At 32.2% G+C, this 22,739-nt stretch overlaps 3 protein-coding genes across 6 annotated transcripts; all 3 read right to left on the bottom strand.

Moving 5' to 3' along the window:
* Positions 1–1,428: 1,428 nt before the first annotated feature.
* Positions 1,429–8,072, bottom strand: LOC131181991 (probable LRR receptor-like serine/threonine-protein kinase At3g47570). Its single transcript, XM_058150607.1, has 4 exons — positions 7,988–8,072; positions 7,765–7,823; positions 7,565–7,679; positions 1,429–2,078 (listed from the first exon to the last, which is right to left on the bottom strand). The coding sequence occupies exons 1-4, from the start codon at positions 8,070–8,072 to the stop codon at positions 1,429–1,431; spliced, it is 909 nt and encodes a 302-aa protein (XP_058006590.1).
* LOC110661619 (pentatricopeptide repeat-containing protein At1g10910, chloroplastic) lies at positions 7,518–15,550 on the bottom strand. 2 transcript variants are annotated; one of them, XM_058151063.1, is made up of 8 exons: positions 15,414–15,550; positions 15,292–15,346; positions 13,863–13,967; positions 13,140–13,239; positions 11,819–12,138; positions 10,092–10,220; positions 8,723–8,976; positions 7,518–7,951 (listed from the first exon to the last, which is right to left on the bottom strand). In XM_058151063.1, the coding sequence occupies exons 2-7, from the start codon at positions 15,319–15,321 to the stop codon at positions 8,761–8,763; spliced, it is 900 nt and encodes a 299-aa protein (XP_058007046.1). In that variant the 5' UTR covers positions 15,322–15,346; positions 15,414–15,550; the 3' UTR covers positions 7,518–7,951; positions 8,723–8,760. The 2 variants fall into 2 exon arrangements, with proteins under 2 accessions (XP_058007046.1, XP_058007045.1); XM_058151062.1 differs by having other exon boundaries at positions 15,292–15,425.
* On the bottom strand, positions 15,476–20,229 carry LOC110661614 (putative receptor-like protein kinase At3g47110). Of its 3 annotated transcripts, none has more exons than XM_021820285.2 (3): positions 17,550–20,229; positions 17,052–17,447; positions 15,476–15,593 (listed from the first exon to the last, which is right to left on the bottom strand). In XM_021820285.2, exons 1-3 carry the CDS (start codon positions 20,227–20,229, stop codon positions 15,574–15,576), a joined length of 3,096 nt encoding a protein of 1,031 aa, XP_021675977.2. In that variant the 3' UTR covers positions 15,476–15,573. The 3 variants fall into 3 exon arrangements, with proteins under 3 accessions (XP_021675977.2, XP_021675978.2, XP_021675979.2); XM_021820286.2 differs by lacking the exon at positions 15,476–15,593 and adding an exon at positions 16,551–16,951; XM_021820287.2 differs by lacking the exon at positions 15,476–15,593 and adding an exon at positions 16,551–16,948.
* Between the last annotated feature and the right edge of the window lie 2,510 nt (positions 20,230–22,739).

Raw genomic sequence — 22,739 nt, 5'->3', positions numbered from 1 at the left:
ATCGAAAACAAAATAATACAAAAAAAGGTGAGGTTGAAAATATTTATCAAAAAGGGGTGAGTTACGCTGAGCTGGAGCGGGACGCTAATTATAATAGCGTTTTTAAGATTCGGACGCTATTTATAATAGCGTCCGCATCAAAAATTTCAAAGGAAAGCTGGACACTATTCAAAATAGCCTCCGACTTTCCTTTAAATATTAAAAAATTAATTAAAAAAAAATTTAAAGGTTGACGCTACTTATAGTAGCGTCCAACCTTTTTTTTTTAATTTTTAATTATTTTATTTTATATTTTAAATAAAATATAAATATTATTTTAATAAATAAAATTATAATATATAATATTATATATTATAATATTTTTATTATAAATATTATTTTTTAATTTAAAATTAAATTAAAATTTAATAAAATAAAAAATAAAAATTAAAAAAATAAATAATTAAAAAGATTTAAGAAAAGTTGGACGCTACTTATAGTAGCGTCCAACTTTTTTTTAATTTTTAATTATTTTATTTTATATTTTAAATAAAATATAAATATTATTTTAATAAATAAAATTATAATATATAATATTATATATTATAATATTTTTATTATAAATATTATTTTTTAATTTAAAATTAAATTAAAATTTAATAAAATAAAAAATTAAAATTAAAAAAATAAATAATTAAAAAGATTTAAGAAAAGTTGGACGCTACTAGCGTCCAACTTTTCTTTAAATTTTTAATTATTTTATTTTATATTTTAAATAAATTAAAATATTAATTTAATAAATAAAATTATAATAACTAATTCAATATAATTACTGTTTTTGAGTAAATTTGAATATAAGTAAATTTAAATTAGTTTTAGAATTATATTGAATTAGTTATTATAATTTTATTTATTAAAATAATATTTTTAATTTATTTAAAATATAAAATAAAATAATTAAAAATTTAAAGAAAAGTCGGATGCTACTTATAGTAGCGTCCCACTTTTTTTAAATCTTTTTAATTATTTTATTTTTTTTAATTTTAATTTTTTATTTTATTAAATTTTAATTTAATTTTAAATTAAAAAATAATATTTATAATAAAAATATTATAATATATAATATTATATATTATAATTTTATTTATTAAAATAATATTTATATTTTATTTAAAATATAAAATAAAATAATTAAGTAGCGTCCAACTTTTAAATTTTTTTTTAATTAATTTTTTATTATTTAAAGAAAAACTGGACGCTATTTTGAATAGCGTCCAGCTTTCCTTTGAAATTTTTGATGTGGACGCTATTATAAATAGCGTCTGAACTTTAAAAACGCTATTATAATTAGCGTCCCGCTCCAACTCAGCGTAACTCACCCCTTTTTGGTAAATATTTTCAACCTCACCTTTTTTTAGTATTATTTTATTTTCGATTACACCTTCTTGGTCAAAAGCCCTCATAAACAAGTGCCTTAAAATCATTTCCTTGGAAATCAACACTGGAGCAAGACGTTATTATCTTGACAAGATTTCGATGACGTACATTTCTCAAGACTTTGCACTCCGCCATAAAACTCTTTGAAGCACCTCGTTGTTGAAGGTCGAGTACTTTCACTGCAAAGATTGCTCCATCCTCCACAGATGTACCTTCATAGACAGACCCAAAGCTTCCCACACCAATCAAATTTGCCGAAGAGAGCCCATCAGTTGCCTTAAGAATCATTTCATATGAAATCTTCTGAAATGACCTTATTTGCAAGGAAGTAGGTGATTGCTCCCTTTTCTTCTTCCTGAACCTATAATACGTGGCAGTTGACAGTATAGTAATGCCAAAAACAATTGAAATGACGACCACAGCTATTTTGACAAGACGCAGTTTGCTCCTCTTTGTTGCTTCAACAGGGCATCTTGGCAAATGTAGCTCTAGTATACCTCCACAAAGCATACTGTTTCCTGCAACTGATATTGCACTAGCATTTGCAAAAACTCCTTTGGTGGGAACATCACCATCAAAATTATTGAAAGATAAATTGACATATTCCAATGCAAATTTTCCTTGGAGCTCTAATTTTCCTTGGAGCTCTGCAGTGTACGTAACTGTGTGACAGATAAGAGAAAGAAGATATACACTCACCTTTACCCCTGCTGATAAAATCCCTTTGAAATTTGAGGGATTACATGACTAAACCATTGAAGAGAGTAGCTTGGGAAGGGGAAGAGGAGAAACAAGAAATTTGCTGACCTTCGTTCACTAGAGTTCTAATGGTTTGGCTTTGAAACTTTCTTTAAAGTCCAGCCAGAAAACGGAATTAGCAATCCATTAGAGTTGAATCTTGTCTGCTTCGCCCCTTTTAACATCTCCAACCTCGCATTAATGATTTCCATGGAAATTTGAATTGAAAGAGTACTAAATTAACCCTGTAGGAAAAAAAATTTCATGCTTAAATCATCCTGCGAAAAACTTCAGATTAAAACTGTGAACTTTATGTTAATTGGATGGAAGATAGGACAATAACTCTCCAGCGAAGTCATTGATGCTTGACCTGACCATTTATTGTCAGAGTAGATCCTGTATTCCATTTCCAGGAAAATTAGTGGAACTATACCATTTCAAAGTTAGAGAAGATGATGTGGAAGACATAAGCAACTGGCCTGATGTGTACACTAGGACAATCAGTTTGTGGCAGTTTCTGTTCAACCAATCAGTTAAAGGTAGGTATGATGAAAGTTTCTGAATGAATTAGATATATAGACAATTGATAGAATCTTTCTATTTGTCTTCCAAGTTATATATTTTCTTTTAAGTTTTTTTCCCTCTTGTGGGTTGTGTGCAACATGTATACTTTAGGAGGCCTTATGCACTCATAAGGAAATCATTTCTGGCAACTGGTTTTATAATTGCACTCTTGTAAAACTATATGTTATCCAATTGGTCATTTATAAAGAGGGGATGTCTGTAACACTCTAGGTAAATCCCACATCGGCAAAACACGGGAGAGATGCTGGGTTTATAAGTTGGCGGTTCGTAACCCCTAGTGACGAGTTTTAAAACCGTGAGGGTTTCGGCCCAGAGCGGACAATGTCACTAGTGGGCCAGGCCATTATATTTGATTGTAACACCCTAGGCAAATCCCACATCGGCAAAATACGGGAGAGATGCTGGGTTTATAAGTTGGCGGTTCGTAACTCCTAGTGACGCGTTTTAAAAACCGTGAGGGCTTCGGCCCAGAGCGGACAATATCACTAGTGGGCCGGGCCATTACATTTGATATATATATATATATATATATAAATATAAAAATTTACTATTTATAATATGATGTGCGTAGAGAATCTCTAAATTTTTACTTCTCTATTCATCACCTTCGATTCTGTTTTTAAGGTAAAAATTCTCATTCTTTATTCAATAATGGGTGAATTTGATTTTATTTTCTTTCCTCGATTTGTTACAACTACTCCAGAAATTATTTTTTTTCCTTTGATTATTAGTATTGAATTGGGTTGATCATGATTATTGTGAGATAATAACCTTATATATATATATATATATATATATATATATATATATATATATATATATATATATATATATATATATATATATATATATATATATAAAATTATTTTATTTTATTATTATTTAATATTTTTCTTTTATATTTTGGATATGTAAGAGATTCAAATATTCATTATGTCAGCTGAAATTGTCTCTCTTTTATTGAATCTAGCTATTATTTTGGAGGTTTCAGGTGAGTGGTAATTATAGTACATGGCACCGTTTTAGTCCCTTTTAAAATTTCTTAGCATTAAGTTTGTTATTAAATGAAATTTTAAATCAATATTTTAACAATTATTTTATATGTGATTTTCTAGAGTTTTATTTTATTATTGAATTTTATTTTAATTTTGATTAAATAATTGATTTTGTCAACTATCTCTGCATTAGACCCATTAGGATTCCGGGAACAGGCCTTTAATGTATTTATATTGATTGATATTTGACTATAAAATTTACCAATGTGTTACACTGAATTGATTTGAAATTAATTTGATCTTATTGACTCTCTGAAACTATTGAAATACACTATTAGAATTGCACTATCAGTTATTATTTGCTATCTGGAAATTTTTATTGATTTTGATTGATTTGTACAAATTGATTTTCTGTTTTGAATTGGTACCTGTGCCTAGTATCTGTTTCTGTTATCTGGCCCCGCCGTGTGGACTATCACGGTATTAGGTTGCATTGTCGAGTCATGCATCATTGCAGTTTATGGGTTGCATTAGTATCATATGCATTGATATCTGTGAAGGAGGAGGAAGGTATCTAATATCTGGTAGCGCGCTTACCATCTGGCCTTTGGTGATGTGGGGTATCATCACCCTGGTGCATTGTACCATAAAATTTTTATTGAATGAATTTCCTTTATATATATATGTTTTATGAAGTTATTTTATTAATGATTTTAACAGCATGAGCATGATTTTATTGAATAGAAAATTTATTGTGAAATTAATCAAGCGTCTGCCTGTTCCAATTCTGTTGTGTGCTATAATTATCATTCACTGAGCATCTAGCTCAAACCACATTTTCTCTGCATTTATCTGTTTGGATCGGTAGAATTCGCGGTGATCCAAATATTCAGTCCATTTTCTGGAGAGGGACAACCTTGATTTGTTCTCATGGTATACCCGAATTCATGTTTTCTCGGGCTAATAATTATTTAGGTTTATTGAACAGTTTAAGTTTTTATTGAAATCTGTAGAGACTCCGCAGTTTACCTATGGGATATTTATGATGTTTATTCAGCATTTTGTTTATTTGGATTTTATCTATTTTTGAGATTAGTAAGTGACAATATATTCATTCAAGATACTCTGATAAGGCTTGCATGATTTAAGAATACTTAAATTATGCGCCGGTCACGGTTCAGAATTTTGGATCGTGACAAAGTTGGTATCAGAGCCGCTCCGCGTGCAACCTTGAGCGATGGTGGGGCAAACCTCAGTGAGGACGCTGAGTCCCATAAGGGGGGTGGATTGTAACACCCTAGGCAAATCCCACATCGGCAAAACACGGGAGAGATGCTGGGTTTATAAGTTGGCGGTTCGTAACCCCTAGTGACGCGTTTTAAAACCGTGAGGGCTTCGGCCCAGAGCGGACAATATCACTAGTGGGCCAGGCCATTATATTTGATTGTAACACCCTAGGCAAATCCGACATCTGCAAAACACGGGAGAGATGCTGGGTTTATAAGTTGGCGGTTCGTAACCCCTAGTGACGCGTTTTAAAAACCGTGAGGGCTTCGGCCCAGAGCGGACAATATCACTAGTGGGCCGGGCCCTTACATTTGATATATATATATAAATTTACTATTTATAATATGATGTGCGTAGAGAATCCCTAAATTTTTACTTCTCTATTCATCACCTTCGATTCTGTTTTCAAGGTAAAAATTCTCATTCTTTATTCAATAATGGGTGAATTTGATTTTATTTTCTTTCCTTGATTTGTTACAACTACTCCAGAAAATTTTTTTTTCCTTTGATCATTAGTATTGAATTGGGTTGATCATGATTACTGTGAGATAATAACCTTCAATTTAGATTATATATATATATATATATATATATATATATATATATATATATATATATATATATATATATATATATATATATATTAAAATTATTTTATTTTATTATTATTTAATATTTTTCTTTTATATTTTGGATATGTAAGAGATTCAAATATTCATTCTGTCAGCTGAAATTGTCTCTCTTTTATTGAATCTAGCTATTCTTTTGGAGGTTCCAGGTGAGTGGTAATCATAGTACATGGCACCGTTTTAGTCCCTTTTAAAATTTCTTAGCATTAAGTTTGTTATTAAATGAAATTTTAAATCAATATTTTAACAATAATTTTATATGTGATTTTCTAGAGTTTTATTTTATTATTGAATTTTATTTTGATTTTGATTAAATAATTGATTTTGTCAACTATCTCTGCATCAGACCCGTTAGGATTCCGGGAACAGGCCTTTAATGTATTTATATTGATTGATATTTGACTATAAAATTTACCAATATGTTACACTGAATTGATTTGAAATTGATTTGATCTTATTGACTCTCTGAAACTATTGAAATACACTATTAGAATTGCACTATCAGTTATTATTTGCTATCTGGAAATTTTTATTGATTTTGATTGATTTGTATAAATTGATTTTCTGTTTTGAATTGGTACCTGTGCCTAGTATCTGTTTCTGTTATCTGGCCCCACCGTGTGGACTATCACGGTATTAGGTTGCATTGTCGAGTCATGCATCATTGCAGTTTATCGGTTGCATTAGTATCATATGCATTGATATCTGTGAAAGAGGAGGAAGGTATCTAATATCTGGTAGCGCGCTTACCATCTGGCCTTTGGTGATGTGGGTATCATCACTCTGGTGCATTGTACCATAAAATTTTTATTAAATGAATTTCCTTTATATATTTATGTTTTATGAAGTTATTTTATTAATGATTTTAACAGCATGAGCATGATTTTATTGAATAGAAAATTCATTGTGAAATTAATCAAGCGTCTGCCTGTTCCTATTCCGTTATGTGCTATAATTATCATTCATTGAGCATCTAGCTCAAACCACGTTTTCTCTGTCTGTTATCTGTTTCAGATCAGTAGAATTCTGTAGCTGATCCAAATATTTAGTCCATTTTCTGGAGAGGGACAACCTTGATTTGTTCTCATGGTATGCCCGAATTCATGTTTTCTCGGGTTAATAATTAGTTAGGTTTATTGAACAGTTTAAGTTTTTATTGAAATCTGTAGAGACTCCGCAGTTTACCTATGGGATATTTATGATGTTTATTCAGCATTTTGTTTATTTGGATTTTGTTTATTTTTGAGATTAGTAAAAAATTTTCAAAATAAACATATAGTTCAATATTACAACTAATATATTCTTTACCTCATTTCGTTAAGGGCTAAGGCCCAACACTTCAAATACATGTGATAATGCATAAAGGAAGTTGCATACTCATCAGCGGCACAAATATTTTTCAGCCCACATGGATGTATGCAAAACAAGGCAAACTCGAAGCTATATAAAATACACTAGTAAATTAAAAGATAAAAGGGAAATTTGTTATTTAATCTTCTATTTTAATACAATTAATAATTTAGTTATTTTATTTTATAAAATATATTAATTAGTCTCTATATCTTTATTACGTTTACTCTTTAGTCTTACTATAAATTTCTATTAGTCAATATATTCAAGAAGAGCAACTAGTTTTACGAGAAGTAAATAATTCAAAACTTAAAAATTAAAGGTACCATATGGCTATGTTTTTCAAATTACAAGAAGTAAATGAAATTCATGCTAATGCTTAAAATGATCAGAGAAACTAAAGAGTAAATCAAATGAAAATAAAAGGACTAATTAATGTATTTTTCAAAATAGAGACAAAATATTCAATTTTATTAAATATGAAGGGATAAAATAGTAATTTTCCCATCGTAAAATATTTGATCCAACATGCCTATCTTTATTTTCATTTAGCAGCTAATATACATATATGATCCAACAACAATCTGTTTTCCTCATAGATTATCCAAGCTCCTCTATAATAGGAAATGTGCTGCCCAATTGTATCTTCCAAAACATAATGGTTACAAATACCCTTCATCTACAAAAAAAAAAGATGGAAATAGCACAAAGAAAATGTATGAATGGCTAAACCTAGGGCAGCCCTACCATTTTCAGCTAATAACCCAGGGAAATCTTAATTCTTTCAATATCTCATCAGCCCAGCTCCCTTCTGCAACTCCAACTGTCAATAACTTGAGATATGTTAGGCAATGAGATCATGAAGTAAGAGTCTCCCAACCTTTTATAGTCCTTGGGATGGAATCATCAATTCCAGCAAGAGAAACACCAAGTATCTGGTTTTAACCAACTCTACTAAGAGGGAAAAATGAGTGAAATGTAAGAAACCCAGGACCCAGTAGTAAGAGGGTATCCTTTCAACACCATAACTTGAGAATGTATGCATTCCAAATGCAACATAAGTGATTCCCATTTATGATAAACTCTACACCATAACGCAAGGACCATAATAACAATGGAGAACACCTAGTCAGATCACCAACCTAGCATTATGCATGTGCTCTACTTAGTTCCTAAGTACATATTTGTACCCTTGGCATTCATATCAGATTCTAGAACACTACATAATTGTGCAACCACCTCATCATGCAAAGAGTTTGCACTACGTAAATTAGAACATATACAAACTTTGGTAACCTATAACATGAATGTTTGAGGCTGCTTTTGGAGCTGCATTAGATGAAAACACCCTTCTAATAGCATGCTTGAGCCCAAAATTGCTTCAAGGGCGCTTCACTGTTAAGTCACTTTTGGCCAAACTATCAAAGGGAATTTTTTTGCCAAGTGTAGCTGCTATAACAATTACAAAGATACCTATAATACACAGGATCAAAAAATCCAATCTGATCATATACATTTATGGTCAGATCAGATAATATTCGAGTTGCCTAGCCTGTCAAAATTGCTCTAATCAGAACGTTAAAAAATATTCAAATTATAAAAAACAAAGATGTCTCAGTAACCCAAACTGAAAATTGAGATGCAAATATGTTGTGCGCTAATCCTACGAGCTCCAAGTGCTGAGTTATCATAGGAAACAATAAACATAAAATTTGTTATTACCTGGAAGTCTTTTAGTTTCAAATTCACATATCCTTTGTCTAGTGAGATTTTAGGGCTTTGGACATCATCTGCTGCCTGGACAAGATCTCAGCAATGAGCTGGCGACCAAATAAGTGTGAGTTCTTAAGAATCAGGTTTCTTGTTGAGGAATCAACAGCATAACCTTGGCCTGGCATCCATTGCAGCAATTGAAGAAGCAAGTCCTTCTTTTCAGGATTTTCAATATAACGTGATATAGCCATCTGAAATAGTTCCTGGATAAAAATTGAAGAAACAAAAAATGAATATGCTGTGATGCACTCACTGCATAGGATAATGAAGCAAAATCAAAGAAGGGGTGTCTACATTTTAAATCCAAATTCAATATGATACCCCAGATTTGAGTCCCATATCAGTAGAGCAAAGAAGAGCTGAAGCTTTAGATAGCCCAAGAACAACTCACGTAACTTGGCCTAGCCATTTGAGAGTGCAATGGCTTAAAATTCATTTTCTCAAGTTACTCATGCCAGATGGGCTTGGGCTAGTACATGCAATACCTTTTTTTTTTTTTAACAAGCCATTCTGCAACCATATTTATTCAAAGTTGAGCAACTGCTAACTTTAGGGAAATGCAAATTCTGAGAAACCTTTTGCTTTGTCTGCCTGCATGCAGCCATGTGTGAAAAATGCACATCCAAGTACAAATTTGCAATTTCATACAGTTCTAGGCGAATTTTTGACATGATTGTCAATAATCATGCTTAGCACTAACTACAAAAGGCAACATACTCAGGCAGAGAATTTGAAAAAAAAAAAAAAAAAAAAAAAGAAATCTACAAGAGCTTTTCCTCTTTGTTTTCCTTTTATTCCTTTTTTTTTCCCTTGCACACATATAATCCCCCCACCCTCTTCCCCCTTCCCCTCTATTTCAGCTCAATCCATTTTTCATTTTAATTCTTCATGATGACATTGCTTAATAAGCAAAAGCTATAAATTCATCTTAACATACAGGCAAGCACTTGATATTAATATTCCTTAGATGTTCACAGAAAGTAAACATGCATCCCACATGAGGCATCTCCAAGATGGATTATTTCTGAATTCTAATTTTGTTGAAGATGGGGAAAAACAAGTCGCAGGAGGTTTTCAATTTTTCAACTGACAAGTTGTTCTCAATCTGATAGACTGGAAATTGCATATTTTGATACCCTGAGTGTTCAAAATCTCATAATATGTTGCCATCCTACTATGGGTCCTCAGTTCCTCACTACCAAACTTGTTTTATGAGTTCATCAGGACATTATGAACAGAAACTAAAAGACTACTAGCAAGGTTTTTGCTTGAATAAAAACTAATAGAAACATATTCATCTATGTTCATCAGCATTTACCTGATCAATCTTGTATCCAGAACCATGAATAACCTTCATAACATCATTTATCATATTGATATTACCGAGCTTCATAAATGCATTTGCAAACTTCTTTATAGCAGCTTGCGAAATCAATTCAGTATTGTCCTGACAAGAAATGTGTAAAGAAACAATGAATTGCAACATTGAAGAACATATACAATGATATAAAAGACACGAGTAAATTATATGATGACCTAAAACGTGGGATATGAACCAAACAAGCGCAGGTATTTATGGAGGAAACCAAAGACCTGAAAAATTCTCTGGTACTCTAAACAGTCGAGCCTCACCAGGAATTGCTAATGTGGCATTCAAAACTACTGATTGGAATGTAAAGATATTGAAAAAGCAAAAATCTATTTTAGCAAACAGTAGGCCATAAAAAATAAAAATAAAAGAACAAGCAGAAGGAAAGAAAGAAATTACAGATCTAAAGACAACGCAAGAAACGCCTCAACATATGTTTCAATGGTGTACACTTGGTTGATCAGAACAGGAACCTATTTATTCATCCCAGCATAACAAAATCCTTTTAAGTTATCCAGTGCCAAATTACAATTTCAACAGCCACCAGGTCCCTCCATTGATAACACTTAGATTGAACAACTTGATTGCTTCAATTAACACTTGGGGTCCCTGTTTTGTTCAGATCCGTAATTTAGGTCTTTATTATATAATTTGGCAGCAAGACAATATAGCTTACCTTAACTACTACATAAGCATCTTTGAGAAGCTGTCCAGATAAGAGAATGTGCAGAATCTTCTCATGAAGGGCTTTGCACATGGTTCTTTTACCATATTTCAACATAGTATAAACAGAAAAGGCCTCTGGATGGGCTTTGGTTTTACCAAGATAGAAGATCAAGGACGAACAAAGTTCCCACAAAATAATTGCAAATAGAAGTTTCAGAGAAACAGTCGTTGAATTTGAACATATAAATTCTAAATTAAAAGGTGAACACCATTACCAGCATAGATTAGATGAAGTCCAAACAAACAAAATAAAACTGACTTTTAAAGAGAAGAATACATGAATTATCAGGATGATCAAAAAATATTTACCAATCAAAATGCATATTACTGTTTCACCTAAACTTTTTTTCAAAAAGCAATAAAATGAATTCCAACAGAAATGTGTAAAGAGAACATAATTTATACCATACTCTTGAAACAGAGACTTATTGAATGAGTTGTCCGATACTTCCATAATCATCCTATTTCAACTTTAAATGGTAAATCAATAGGATTATAATTATTTGACGCTCCTTCCTGACAAAGTAAACAGTAAAAGGTCACCTATTCTTTGAGGAAACTGATTAGAGTATTCAGTCATTGAACTCCACATTAATTTTGTAAGCCTCTCTCCAAGTTAATAAAAGAAGAGTGCTAAACCATAGGAGACCTCATCTCAAGCCACTCAAAGCTCTCGTAAAAATGAGAGGAGAAGCAAAAATTCTGACATGTGCTGATAAATCCTCAAGTAGAGGAGTGGGCTAGAATGTTGGCCTTTCTTTGCGTTTTCAAGAGCTATTTTACATCTTCAATATTTCCAACATGGATTGGCAAATGATATTTGTGGTTATGCACAATCATGTCTACACTAAATATTATCATTAAAGACCTCTAGCTGTATTACAAAGGAAATATATAAATATAATGAGAGCTGTCTGCAAAGCTTTGTAAAATTAGGCAACCAGGCATACCTCCTGTGGCTGGTGCCCTTTCCTATGCATGTCTTCCATTGTCCGGTAAGCAAGGAGATACAGCTTTTGCTTGCAGAAATATTTTATGAGGATATGGAAAGTAGTATAACTAGGACTGATTCTTAATTCATCCATTTTCATCATTGTTTGCATCACACTTTCCATGTCATCAGCTCTGCAGTAGGCACAGAGCAATGTGTTTAACATAACCAAGTCATATTTGTCATATTCGGCCTCAAAATCCTTGGCCAACTGCTTCGCCTCTTCAAAAAACCCCCCTCGGCAATATGCTGAAATCATGATACTGTGAGAATAGCCATCTGCAATTGGGGAACAAAATTAGTATAGTTCCCAAAAGAAAAACAACAGAGATATAGCTTCCACAGGGCAAACACAAAATATAGTCAAAGATCAAAGAAAACCAAGGCATAGTGTTATATATGTTAATTACACCAACATATATACCATATAACTAGGGGTGAGCATTCGGTTCAAACTGAACCGAACTGAACTAAAACGAATCAAATCATGAAAACTGAATTACATATTTTAGAAATCGAACCGAACCAAAATAGATGAAAAACCGAACCGAATCGAACTGAACCGCTCTATTTCGGTTCAGTTCAAACCGATCGGATTTGATTTTTTATTGATTTTTTAATTTAGACTTGATTTTCAAATTATTTGGTCTGATTTTGACCTTGGTTTGAACCTAATAACCATTAATCAACGAAATTGAATAATTTATATATATCTAATTACATATAATTCATAAATTCCCCATAAAAATAAATCAATTCAAAAATCAATAAAACTATTCGATTTGGTTCGGTTTAACTGGTTTTTTTTCTCTTCAAAACCGAACCGAACCAAAATAACTGAAATTTTTATAATATAAAACCGAACTGAACCAAACCGAACCGAATGACTGAATTAAGACGATTCGGTTTGGTTTATTCGGTTTAAACCGAATAATGCTCATCCCTACATATAGCAGGTGGTCCATTTATTTAATTACCTGATATTGTCATAATACTAATCTTGGCCCTATTTACCAAGTAATGCAGAACTTCAGAGACTAGGAGTTTGACAAAATCCCAGGGGAACACCTTAAAAAAAAAAAGCAACATGGAAACTTTTCACAATATCATTGTAGAATATCCTGATCCCATGGTCAAATGGTTTAAATTAATGCATGCATAATAATGTTTCAGTTTGCATTCAAATTTACACAAGCATTATACTGCATCCAAAATCACCAATAGGGACAAGCACGACAAATTAAGTCAGAAGAAGGTTCAATCTCTCATAGATTACATACCAGATTTAACACCTTTTTCCTTCGTTTCATCAAAAATTGATCTTGCTTCATTTATATTCCCAGCCTTGGCAAGACCATCCATCAACAAACAGTAGGGCATCTATAAATGAATTTTCATGTGATTAGCTAAAAAGTACAGACAAAAGGGGGCACAAGAATGCTTACAGCTACACAAGCAAAACTGACGCTAGTCGGTATGCTAAAGCACAAAACATGAATGAATGCTTGCATATGTAAATTTTATGCACCACTTGTGCAATAAGTATAAATGAATGTGAAGAAACCATCATACACAAAATTAGATTTTAGGTCAATAAATTTGATGGTTTATACACAAATTCAATGCACCAGTTATTTGAGGATTTATTAGCAGAAGAGAGAAAGAGAACCATTTAATAGGAGAATAAGGCATCCTTCTCTATATTATAACCATAAGTTACAATTAAAATATTAACGTAACAGAGTCCTCCAATTCCACTACATGTCAGTAACAGATACTGTTTTTTATATTCTAGAAGCAGAAACCCATACATAAACTATACAGCCAAAATTGTTTGCTAAAAATCTTTGCATTTTTTCCAACCTAATACACTAAAATTACTAACAAGAAAGCATAAAATCTTTTTTTTTTTTTTTTGGCCTCTGCTGGCTTTCTATAATAAAGTTGACAATGTCAGCTTTGATCACACAAAAATATGAGTGAGAGGTTGAGCTTTAGTTTACCTCATCTTCTGCATAGCCCAAAGCTTCTAGTTCAAGTAAAAGCTCTCTGGATTTTTCAAACAATCCTCCTCTAACATACACTTTTAACAAAGTTGTCCGTATTACCTGTAAGCATTTTCAACAAAAGTAAGGAACATTGACTCAAAGCTGTTCACAGTTAAAGATCAAGAAGAACAACCAACCCTATATACCAAATGAGGAGGGGGAAAAGAGGCAAGTAAATATTCAATATGACTGCCTTTATGAACTAGACGCACATAAAAGAACATGATTTAACCACATTGATTGGCTTCTCCGCAATAATTTTTTAAATCCCATGACATAACAGGAGGTGCCAAATAACAAAGAAAAAATGAAGGATAGGAGAAGTAAAAGGATGTTCTAGAACAAGAACCATAGTGAGTTGTGACCTCGATTGAGTAGTTTGTGTTAAAAGCTTCACCACAACTACAACAAAAGCATTATGATATGGGAAAGATATGTTCACCCAAACTTGTTCCACAAATAAAAACATTATGTCTAGCATACCAAGGCCTGACTTGCCAAGGGAGTAAGGATGATAAAAAAAACTCTGCCACCTTTTGCCCATCCAAGAACTGTTAATATGGACTACAAATTTCAACTTCCATGTTTATAAATCAGCGAGCCTTGGCACACCCAGGTAACAAGTTTATGCACCTACCCATGAAGAGGATGATAAGGTTGAATAGCCTATGTGAGGTTGCATGCGAATGTAATAATTAGAAAGAAGTGGACAAGAATGCTGAGAATCAAGGAGAAGCCATCAGTGATAGGTGTCTTCTCTTCAAGAAATAGTGAGATTTCAAAAATTTTAGAAATTATAGAGCATTTGATATAATCCAATCACTTGGTCTGATACAAGTAATGATTTTGACAAGGGCCATAATTTGCTTTTTTTTCCTCGAAGTGTTGCTATGATTCAGACCCACATCAATCCAGAGACACTAGAACAAACCAGTCTTAAGCTCATTTATAAAAGCATGTGTAGATAAAATGGACCGGGTCTAATTCCAACCCAAAAGCCAGCTCAAGTCTTAAATTTAGCGCAAAGTCCTTATCCCAAATCAATGTGGGACAACACATCCCCTCGCGCCCAAACATGAACATCTAGAGCGTGAAATTTGCAGGCAAACAGATCTGCGGATGACCCAACATTGAAGCAAGGTAGGCTCTGAGAAAATGGATTGGCCCTAACTCCACCCCAAAAGCTAGCTCAAGGAGAGAAGATTTGCCCAAGTTTTATATATAACTCAAACACCATATCCCAAGCCAATGTGAGACAACAGGATGAAAACTTAAGCTTTAAAACAAGTATAGAAATCCACCTATATACACTGAATATGAGAAAATACAAATATAGTTATAGTGACACCTTAATATATAATTGCAATATAAACCAGAAACATACCTTATTTGGTACTAACCCCAAAGATTTCATGTCTTGCACCAATTCCTCTGCCTTCCTGTAGTTTCCAACAGCAGAGTAAGCATTGAGTAAAGAACTATAATGAAATATATTAGGCGAATGACCTTCATCCTCATCTGGTTAAAATAACTCTCTGCTTCTTCACATTGATTATTTGAAGCAAAAACTGCCAAAAGTGTCCCATACATCACGCTGTCCATCTGCAGCCCATTATACTTCAGTTCTTGAACCAAGTCTAATGCCTTAGAATACCCATGTTTGACTTTAATGCAACCTGCAAGCAGCTAAGGATGACAAAAAATGATAGTGATGAAGGATAATGAAAGAGATCAGAAAAATAAGAATTGCAATAATATCTCCTCATTTCCAGTAGATTAAGAGTTTTCCAAACAGGCAAATGGACATAACTCTTATGAAAGCAAATATTTAGCAATCGAAATGAGCTATTTTCTTTATTTCCACAATAGGATTTTGAACTTCTCAAACTAAATTTAGAAATAGAATGAAATTTGTATGAAATCTTACTGAATGCACATATATAGAAGTCTGTAACTAAATTCCTATGAAAATAAACAGATACATTATGTATATAAATTTGCTACATAGCATGAGAAGGATAGCATTTGATGATAATTTTCTTAGAGACAAAGGATTTAAGTAACTTTAGATCTGAAACATTGCACCTAGACATTGCACCTATATTACATCTAAAATATAATAAATATAATTTTTTTTGACATATCACTTATGTGTAGTGTCTTAAATTTTTGAGAATAATCGTGTTTAAATATTCATATAATACTGCAAACAATTTTATGTTTGCGTTTCTAATTTACAAGTTCATTAAATAAATGTGAGTGTGGTAAGACATTTTTAAAATTTAAGGATTAAATTAATTTTTCATAATTTATGACATTAATGGAAGGAAGGAAATAAGATATTCAGGTGCACAAGGAATACATGGAGCAGGCATTTCAAAAGTGCAAGGAAAGCTCTCCCCTGCATTTCTATACAAGATGGTTTATTATTTTAAACATGATAGTTCTTTTAATTTTGATAATTTATACCTAATTTTTTTCAATTTTAATACAGTTTTATCTAAAATCTAAAATTAATTATTGATTTAATGGAGCGTTCCATTTAGATAATTCATACCAAATGACTCAAAACAATTGCATTCGATTATATAGGAAGAATCAAAAGATTATATGCTACAATCGCTGTTGATCAAACCAGAGAAATAGAAACAGAAAGACTGAAAGTCTGCAATTCTCTGCTGATTTTGCAAATTACAATTCTCTTCAAGTCAATCATTAGGCTACTTCCCCCAAGGCCATTGGGCTCCTAAATGGCCTTGTCCACGGGTAAACAACTGATTCACTCAAATATTGGCTGATTTTTGCAAAAGATTAGATGGAAGAGTAAAATGCTATATAATTTACATTATCAATTTATTTTAGTTCACTCAAACTGAACGTACCAACAAAACCATCTAATTATTCTTTGTTTATGCCCAAACAGAAAGCACAGATAACTATATATGGCCTACATGAAACACAACAGTCCTTGCTCTTGTAATTTAAAGCCACAAATTTGCTGAAACTGCAGTTGCCTTAAAGAGACATTGAATTTCATTCAGCTGCTGCAAATAGAAATGTATATCATCAAAGATAAATATTGAATTTTCATAAACATTTTCCAGAAGAAGCATTAGAATTTAAGATTAAAGCTGAATTACTTACTTGGATGCAAAGATGGCCCCATTCTAGCTTGCATGAAATTGTTTCTGACTGAATGTAACTCTTTGATTGCATCGCTTATGTCCATTCTATCTCGAGGAGACTCCATGGAACATGCTACCCCGATCTTGATCATGCAAATTAGGCATTCAACTTTGCTGTCATTTCTTGCTTGTGTTGGACCTTCATTGTTATTTCCTCCTCCATCTTCTTGTAAAAGAACTGGGTCTACAATCTCCAACACTTGGTTGGGCAATGCCATCCTAGCAAAGTTGTGAAGGCCAAGACCTTCTACAAAAATATCATCAGTGGGTTCTTTTCTTGTCACCATCTCTAATAATAGGATTCCATAACTGTAAACATCTCCACTCATTGATACCTCACTTCCTAATCCATACTCTGAAAAATGAAAAAAAAAATGATTTATAGATTTTGAAAGTAAATAAATAAATGTAATGTAAAGATGAGAAAGCACATATGATACAAAAGGATCACAACCACCTGGAGCTGCGTAACCTATTGTTCCTCTAACTCCAATTGAACTGCTTTGAGTTGGATTCATCAGGTGAGGAAGAAACTTTGCCAGCCCAAAATCTCCAACATGAGCAACCATATCATTGTCAAGAAGAATATTGCTTGGCTTTAGATCGCAATGAACAATTGGCTTTTGACAATGGTGATGAAGATAATCCAGCCCATTCCCAACATCTATGGCAATGCTCAATCTCTGCAGAAGGCTTAGACTTGGTTGTTCATCATTTCGGTCTGTATGTAACCACTTCTTTAGATTCCCATTTGGCATGTAATCATAAACAAGTGCCTTAAAATCATTTCCTTGGAAATCAATACTGGAGCAAGACGTTATTATCTTCACAACATTTCGATGACGTATATTTCTCAAGGCTTTGCACTCGGCTAAAAAGCTCTTTGAAGCACCCCGCTGTTGAAGGTTGAGTACTTTTACTGCAAAGATTGCTCCATCCTCCACAGAAGTGCCTTTATACACAGACCCAAAGCTTCCCGCACCAATCAAATTTGCTGAAGAGAACCCATCAGTTGCCTTAAGAATCATTTCATATGATATCTTCTGAAATGTCCTTATTTGCAAGGAATTAGGTGATTGCTCCCTTTTATTCTTCTTGAACCCATAATAAATGGCAGTTGAAAGCATAGCAATGCCAAAAACAAATGAGATGATGATCACAACTATTTTGACGAGACGCAGTTTGCTTCTTTTTGTTGCTTCAACAGGGCATCTTGGCAACTGTAGCTCTGGTATACCCCCACAGAGCCTACTGTTTCCTGCAACTGATATTGCACTAGCATTTGCAAAAACTCCTCTAGTGGGAACATCACCATCAAAATTATTGAAAGACAAATCGACAAATTCCAATGCGAATTTCTCTAGGTATTCTGGAATCTCACCAGAGAAATTATTGTGAGACAGATCAAAATCTCTTAGACCTTTCAAAGAAGCCAAAGATGGAGGCAAGTTACCTTGGAAGTTGTTATTGTACATGGAAAGCGACTCAAGGCTATTGCACCGACCGAGGTCATTTGGAATTTTACCAGACAACATGTTTTGAGAAACACGTAATTCATTCAAATTGAATAAATTTCCAATTTCTGAGGGGAGAGATCCATTTAAATGGTTTTGATCTAATGCTACGGAAAACAACATAGACTTGAAAGCAAAAAGTTGTTTAGGTATGGAGCCACTAAGGTTGTTTTGAAAAAGGTGCAAAACTAATAATTCTCTACAATTTCCAAGACTAGAGGGAATGGTGCCTTGTAAAAGGTTATCGGACAAATAAAGCATCATCAATTGTGATAAGTTCCCTATAGATGAAGGAATTGGTCCAAATAGTCTATTAGAGTGGAGCAACAATCGTCGCAATCTAGGAAGCGCGCCTATTTCAACGGGAATATTGCCTGTAATTTGGTTATGAGCGAAATGGATATGCGATAAGCTAACAAGCGTGGATAACCATCGAGGGAGGCGTCCAGGTATTTGATTGTACCCCATTCCTAGCCATTCAAGGGATGAAGATAGATTGGCCACAAAATTTGGCAATACTCCTCCAAACTGATTGCTGGTTATATCTAAAACTTTCAAATTGCTACAATTCAGTAAAGAAGTGATAAAATCCAAATCTTTATCTCCCTTGTTTCCGAGATTGTTTTCACTCAAACTTAACCAAAGAAGTTGTTGCAGGCCTCCAAAATCAACATGTACTTTTCCAGTGAATTTGTTATCCCCTAAATCAATTAGTTGGAGTTTGGTGGCATTGGATAATGACAATGGAATGGATCCGCAAAAGTGGTTGTTCCCCATATTTAATTCCCAAAGATGAGGTAAAAGGAGGCCAACATTCGATGGGAGACTTCCATGGAGGGAATTAGTTGCCAAAGATAATGTAGCGACGGAGGAAATATTATAAATGGTTTGAGGGACGATACCTGAGAGGTTATTGCTTGCAAGTTCAATAAATGACAAGTACTTGAGTTGACCAAAGGAATGTGGAATATTTCCACCGAAGAAATTGTCACCAGCAGACAAAATTTCAAGTGAGCTAAAATTTCCCAAATATGGCGGTATGCCCCCGCTCAAATAATTTACATGAATTGAAAACTGTTCAAGCTTGGTCAAAGAGGCGAGCTCCACCGGAATTTTTCCAAACAGCACGTTGTTATCTAATCTAAGTCTCTTGATGTTCAAGCATTTGGACAAGCTGGATGGGATTTTCCCTTCAAAAATGTTGTTTTCAAGATCTAAAATTCGTAGCCTGAGCAAACGGCCTAGTTCAGAAGGGATTTCACCTTGGATGCTGTTGTTTTGTAGCCAAATCTCCCTAAGGAAACTCATATTTCCTATATAAGGAGACAAATTACCCACCAAGCCTTTAGAATGAAGATCCAGGAGGGTGACTCTTTTGTGTCTGCGACCACAGATGACGCCTTCCCAGTTGCAGAAATGGACAGAATCATTCCACAAACTCGTGGCATTTTGGGGATCATGCACAATCGTTGCCTTGAATTTTAACAAAGCAAGATAATCTGTCTCATTCCCACCACCGGTTGTTGCAGCATTAGTGGAGGGAACTCCGAAGTTTAGCCACACAAGGACTAAGAGGACAATGCATTTCACAGAAAATGGAAAGAGTACATTTAAGCTCCTCATTTTTTTGGGGTTGTTTTGTGTAAGTTTATAGTAGTGCTGCTAACAGACATTTAATTGGAATATATAGGCACAAGATTGCCTTGTCCACAAGAATAAATTAATATGAACACATTCTTCAAACTTTACTTGAAAAGAAATAAAATTGATAATTTGATGTTAACAGCAATAATTAACTTGACTTTATAGGTGTGATCTGGTTTGCATTAGTTAATTTTATTAGAATAAGATATTAGTGTTTAATTTTATTTATTTACATTAGTTAGCAAATATTTCATTTAAATATCTCATAGTATTTACAATATTTAATTATTATTTTTATATTTTATATTAAATAATTTTTTTAAAAAAAATTTCAATTAATTCTAGCCCTCAACCTGTATGATTTTTGTATAATAGGAAATTTTTAAACATAGAACTTTACTTATTACAAATGCACCCTTAATTATTTTTTTTTATAATTGTACTTTATACTTTTTTTTTGAACAATTACACTCTATTTATTGAGGTTTGAATTAATTGCACCTACCATTGACTAATGAAAATCAAAAACTAAAACGCAGGAAAAAATTAATTTAAATGGATAAAATATAGACTATTTTTTTTTATTTGGTATAAAAAATCTGAATATTTATGATATTTTTTTTTGTTATTAATAATAATTACAAGAGAGTATCAATCACGTTTAAGAAGTAAGTCTTGGCTCTAGCACTTAGGATATTACAAAATGTCAAACACGATCGATAAAGCAAGCAATTAAATAATAAATAAAATGAAGTATCAAATAAGGATAATAATAATAATAATTAAATAGAGATCTTTTAAAGGGTTAATAAAAATGTCATTATGAGCGTTAAACACGTTAATTAAATAATTATTAAGCTGTTTGTTTGTATCAAAGTGTCAAACACGATTATGAAAAGAGCTCAATCTTTCCACGCCAATTGTCGTTTTAGGATTAAAATATTTGAATTTTCCATGGCTATTTAAGTATTAATTCTATAATGTAGTAGTAAAGGGTTCAGCATCAGGATATCACTCCTTCCCTTTTCCTTTGAATTTTTATTTTATGGAATTCATTATAATTATTGATTATGATGAGATTTACGTGAAACTCGTTTTATCACAATTAAAGGGTGTAATAAAATCATTATACATATATTAATTTTTTTTTGTGTAATTTTTCCTTTTTTCTAAGACAAAAAAATTCAACAGTACCATTTTTGGGTTTTCCTCCTAATCTTCTTCAGATTTTTTGTTATTTTATTGGTACCATTATGTAAATTATGCCAAAGAAATCAACTTTGATAATATCATAATTTTACAAAACTAATTTATTGTATAATTGCAATACAAAATTATATATTTATGATATAAAATTAAAATTCATAGAAATAGAGATGAGAATGAATTGGTTAATGGTTGATTATTAATTTTTTGAACTGAAGCATTATCATTGATTCATTAAATTTTTAATTAATGTCTAAGAAAATTTTATTTTTATATATTTATGGATACATATTCAAAATAAATATCAAAATATGCATTTTTGTTTCAATCATTACCTAATATATTAAAACTTAAATTATAAATTTATGAAAATTTGTGGTTAAAATTTTAAAAAAAAATTATAAAAATACATATACATTAAGTATATTTATATCGAGTAAATAAAATTTAACCATTAATTTTATATATCGAACTGTTTAAAATTAATCAGTTTGGTTAACTTTCAATATGTCCATTCTATTTTGAGGAGACTCCATGGAACATCTTACCCCCTACCTTCATAGAAATTAAGCCTTCAATTTTGCTGTAATTTCTTACTTGTATCAGACCTTGATTGTTATTTCTTCCTTCAACCTCTAGTAGTAAAAGAATACACTATGCGGAGATGCTTCACCGAAGAATTGTTATTTCTTACTAATGGTGAGCTTTCTGTTCTTAGCGATACTTCACCATAGTAGGATCTTCTAGTGAAGCCATTAAGTAAGGTTGCATGCGGCATTTCTCATCCTTTTTATCTCACAATTGTGTAAAATTAAAAAAAAAAAAAAATTCAAATGAATAGCCAATTGAATAGCATTTGCAAGAGCTTCTAGGATTTAGGAAAATAAAAAAAAAATAATAATAAAAAAGAAATAGAGAAATTCAATCATCCATGTCCATCAACGGCCTGCCCTATGAGTAACATTTCATACTTTGTGTAGTTACAAATCACCTTGCAATTAAAAACAAGGCCTAATTAGAAAATCTAAAATGTCCAATTACAATTTTTTTTTCCTACCATTACAATTTAATTTTTCTAAATTTGACAATTTAGACCTAATTTTTCAATTTTAATGCAATTTTATCTAAAATCTAAAATTAATTATGGATTTAATGGAGTGTTCTTATCTTAATATTTGATTTGAGCATTGATTACCTTAATTTTTTATTTAACCTTATTAAATAAAAGTTCATTCATTTTTTGACACTTTAATCTTAAAATCACCAAATAATCTCATTCATCA

The sequence above is a fragment of the Hevea brasiliensis genome, chromosome 8 (genome assembly GCF_030052815.1).
Source record: "Hevea brasiliensis isolate MT/VB/25A 57/8 chromosome 8, ASM3005281v1, whole genome shotgun sequence".
Lineage (NCBI taxonomy): Eukaryota > Viridiplantae > Streptophyta > Magnoliopsida > Malpighiales > Euphorbiaceae > Hevea > Hevea brasiliensis.
Note: the sequence above shows the minus strand (reverse complement) of the source record. Positions and strands in the feature narration are given on the sequence as shown.

Bases quoted from the DNA above. Each gene is read 5' to 3' on its own strand.
- LOC131181991 (XM_058150607.1), bottom strand. From the start codon at position 8,072: ATGGGAATCACTTATGTTGCATTTGGAATGCATACATTCTCAAGTTAT. The intron at 7,824-7,987 runs GTTTCTTACATT...AGTTATTGACAG, and splicing joins CTCTTACTACTGGGTCCTGG to TTGGAGTTGCAGAAGGGAGC. The intron at 7,680-7,764 runs GTTATTAGCTGA...TTTTTTTTGTAG, and splicing joins AAGAATTAAGATTTCCCTGG to ATGAAGGGTATTTGTAACCA.
- LOC110661619 (XM_058151063.1), bottom strand. From the start codon at position 15,321: ATGAAATCTTTGGGGTTAGTACCAAATAAG. The intron at 13,968-15,291 runs GTATGTTTCTGG...AAATGCTTACAG, and splicing joins TGGGGTTAGTACCAAATAAG to GTAATACGGACAACTTTGTT. The intron at 10,221-11,818 runs GTATGCCTGGTT...ATTTCTTGTCAG, and splicing joins AAGGGCACCAGCCACAGGAG to GACAATACTGAATTGATTTC.
- LOC110661614 (XM_021820285.2), bottom strand. From the start codon at position 20,229: ATGAGGAGCTTAAATGTACTCTTTCCATTTTCTGTGAAATGCATTGTC. The intron at 17,448-17,549 runs GTGGTTGTGATC...TTCATTTTTCAG, and splicing joins AATAGGTTACGCAGCTCCAG to AGTATGGATTAGGAAGTGAG. The intron at 15,594-17,051 runs GTAAGTAATTCA...TGTCATCCTTAG, and splicing joins GGGGCCATCTTTGCATCCAA to CTGCTTGCAGGTTGCATTAA.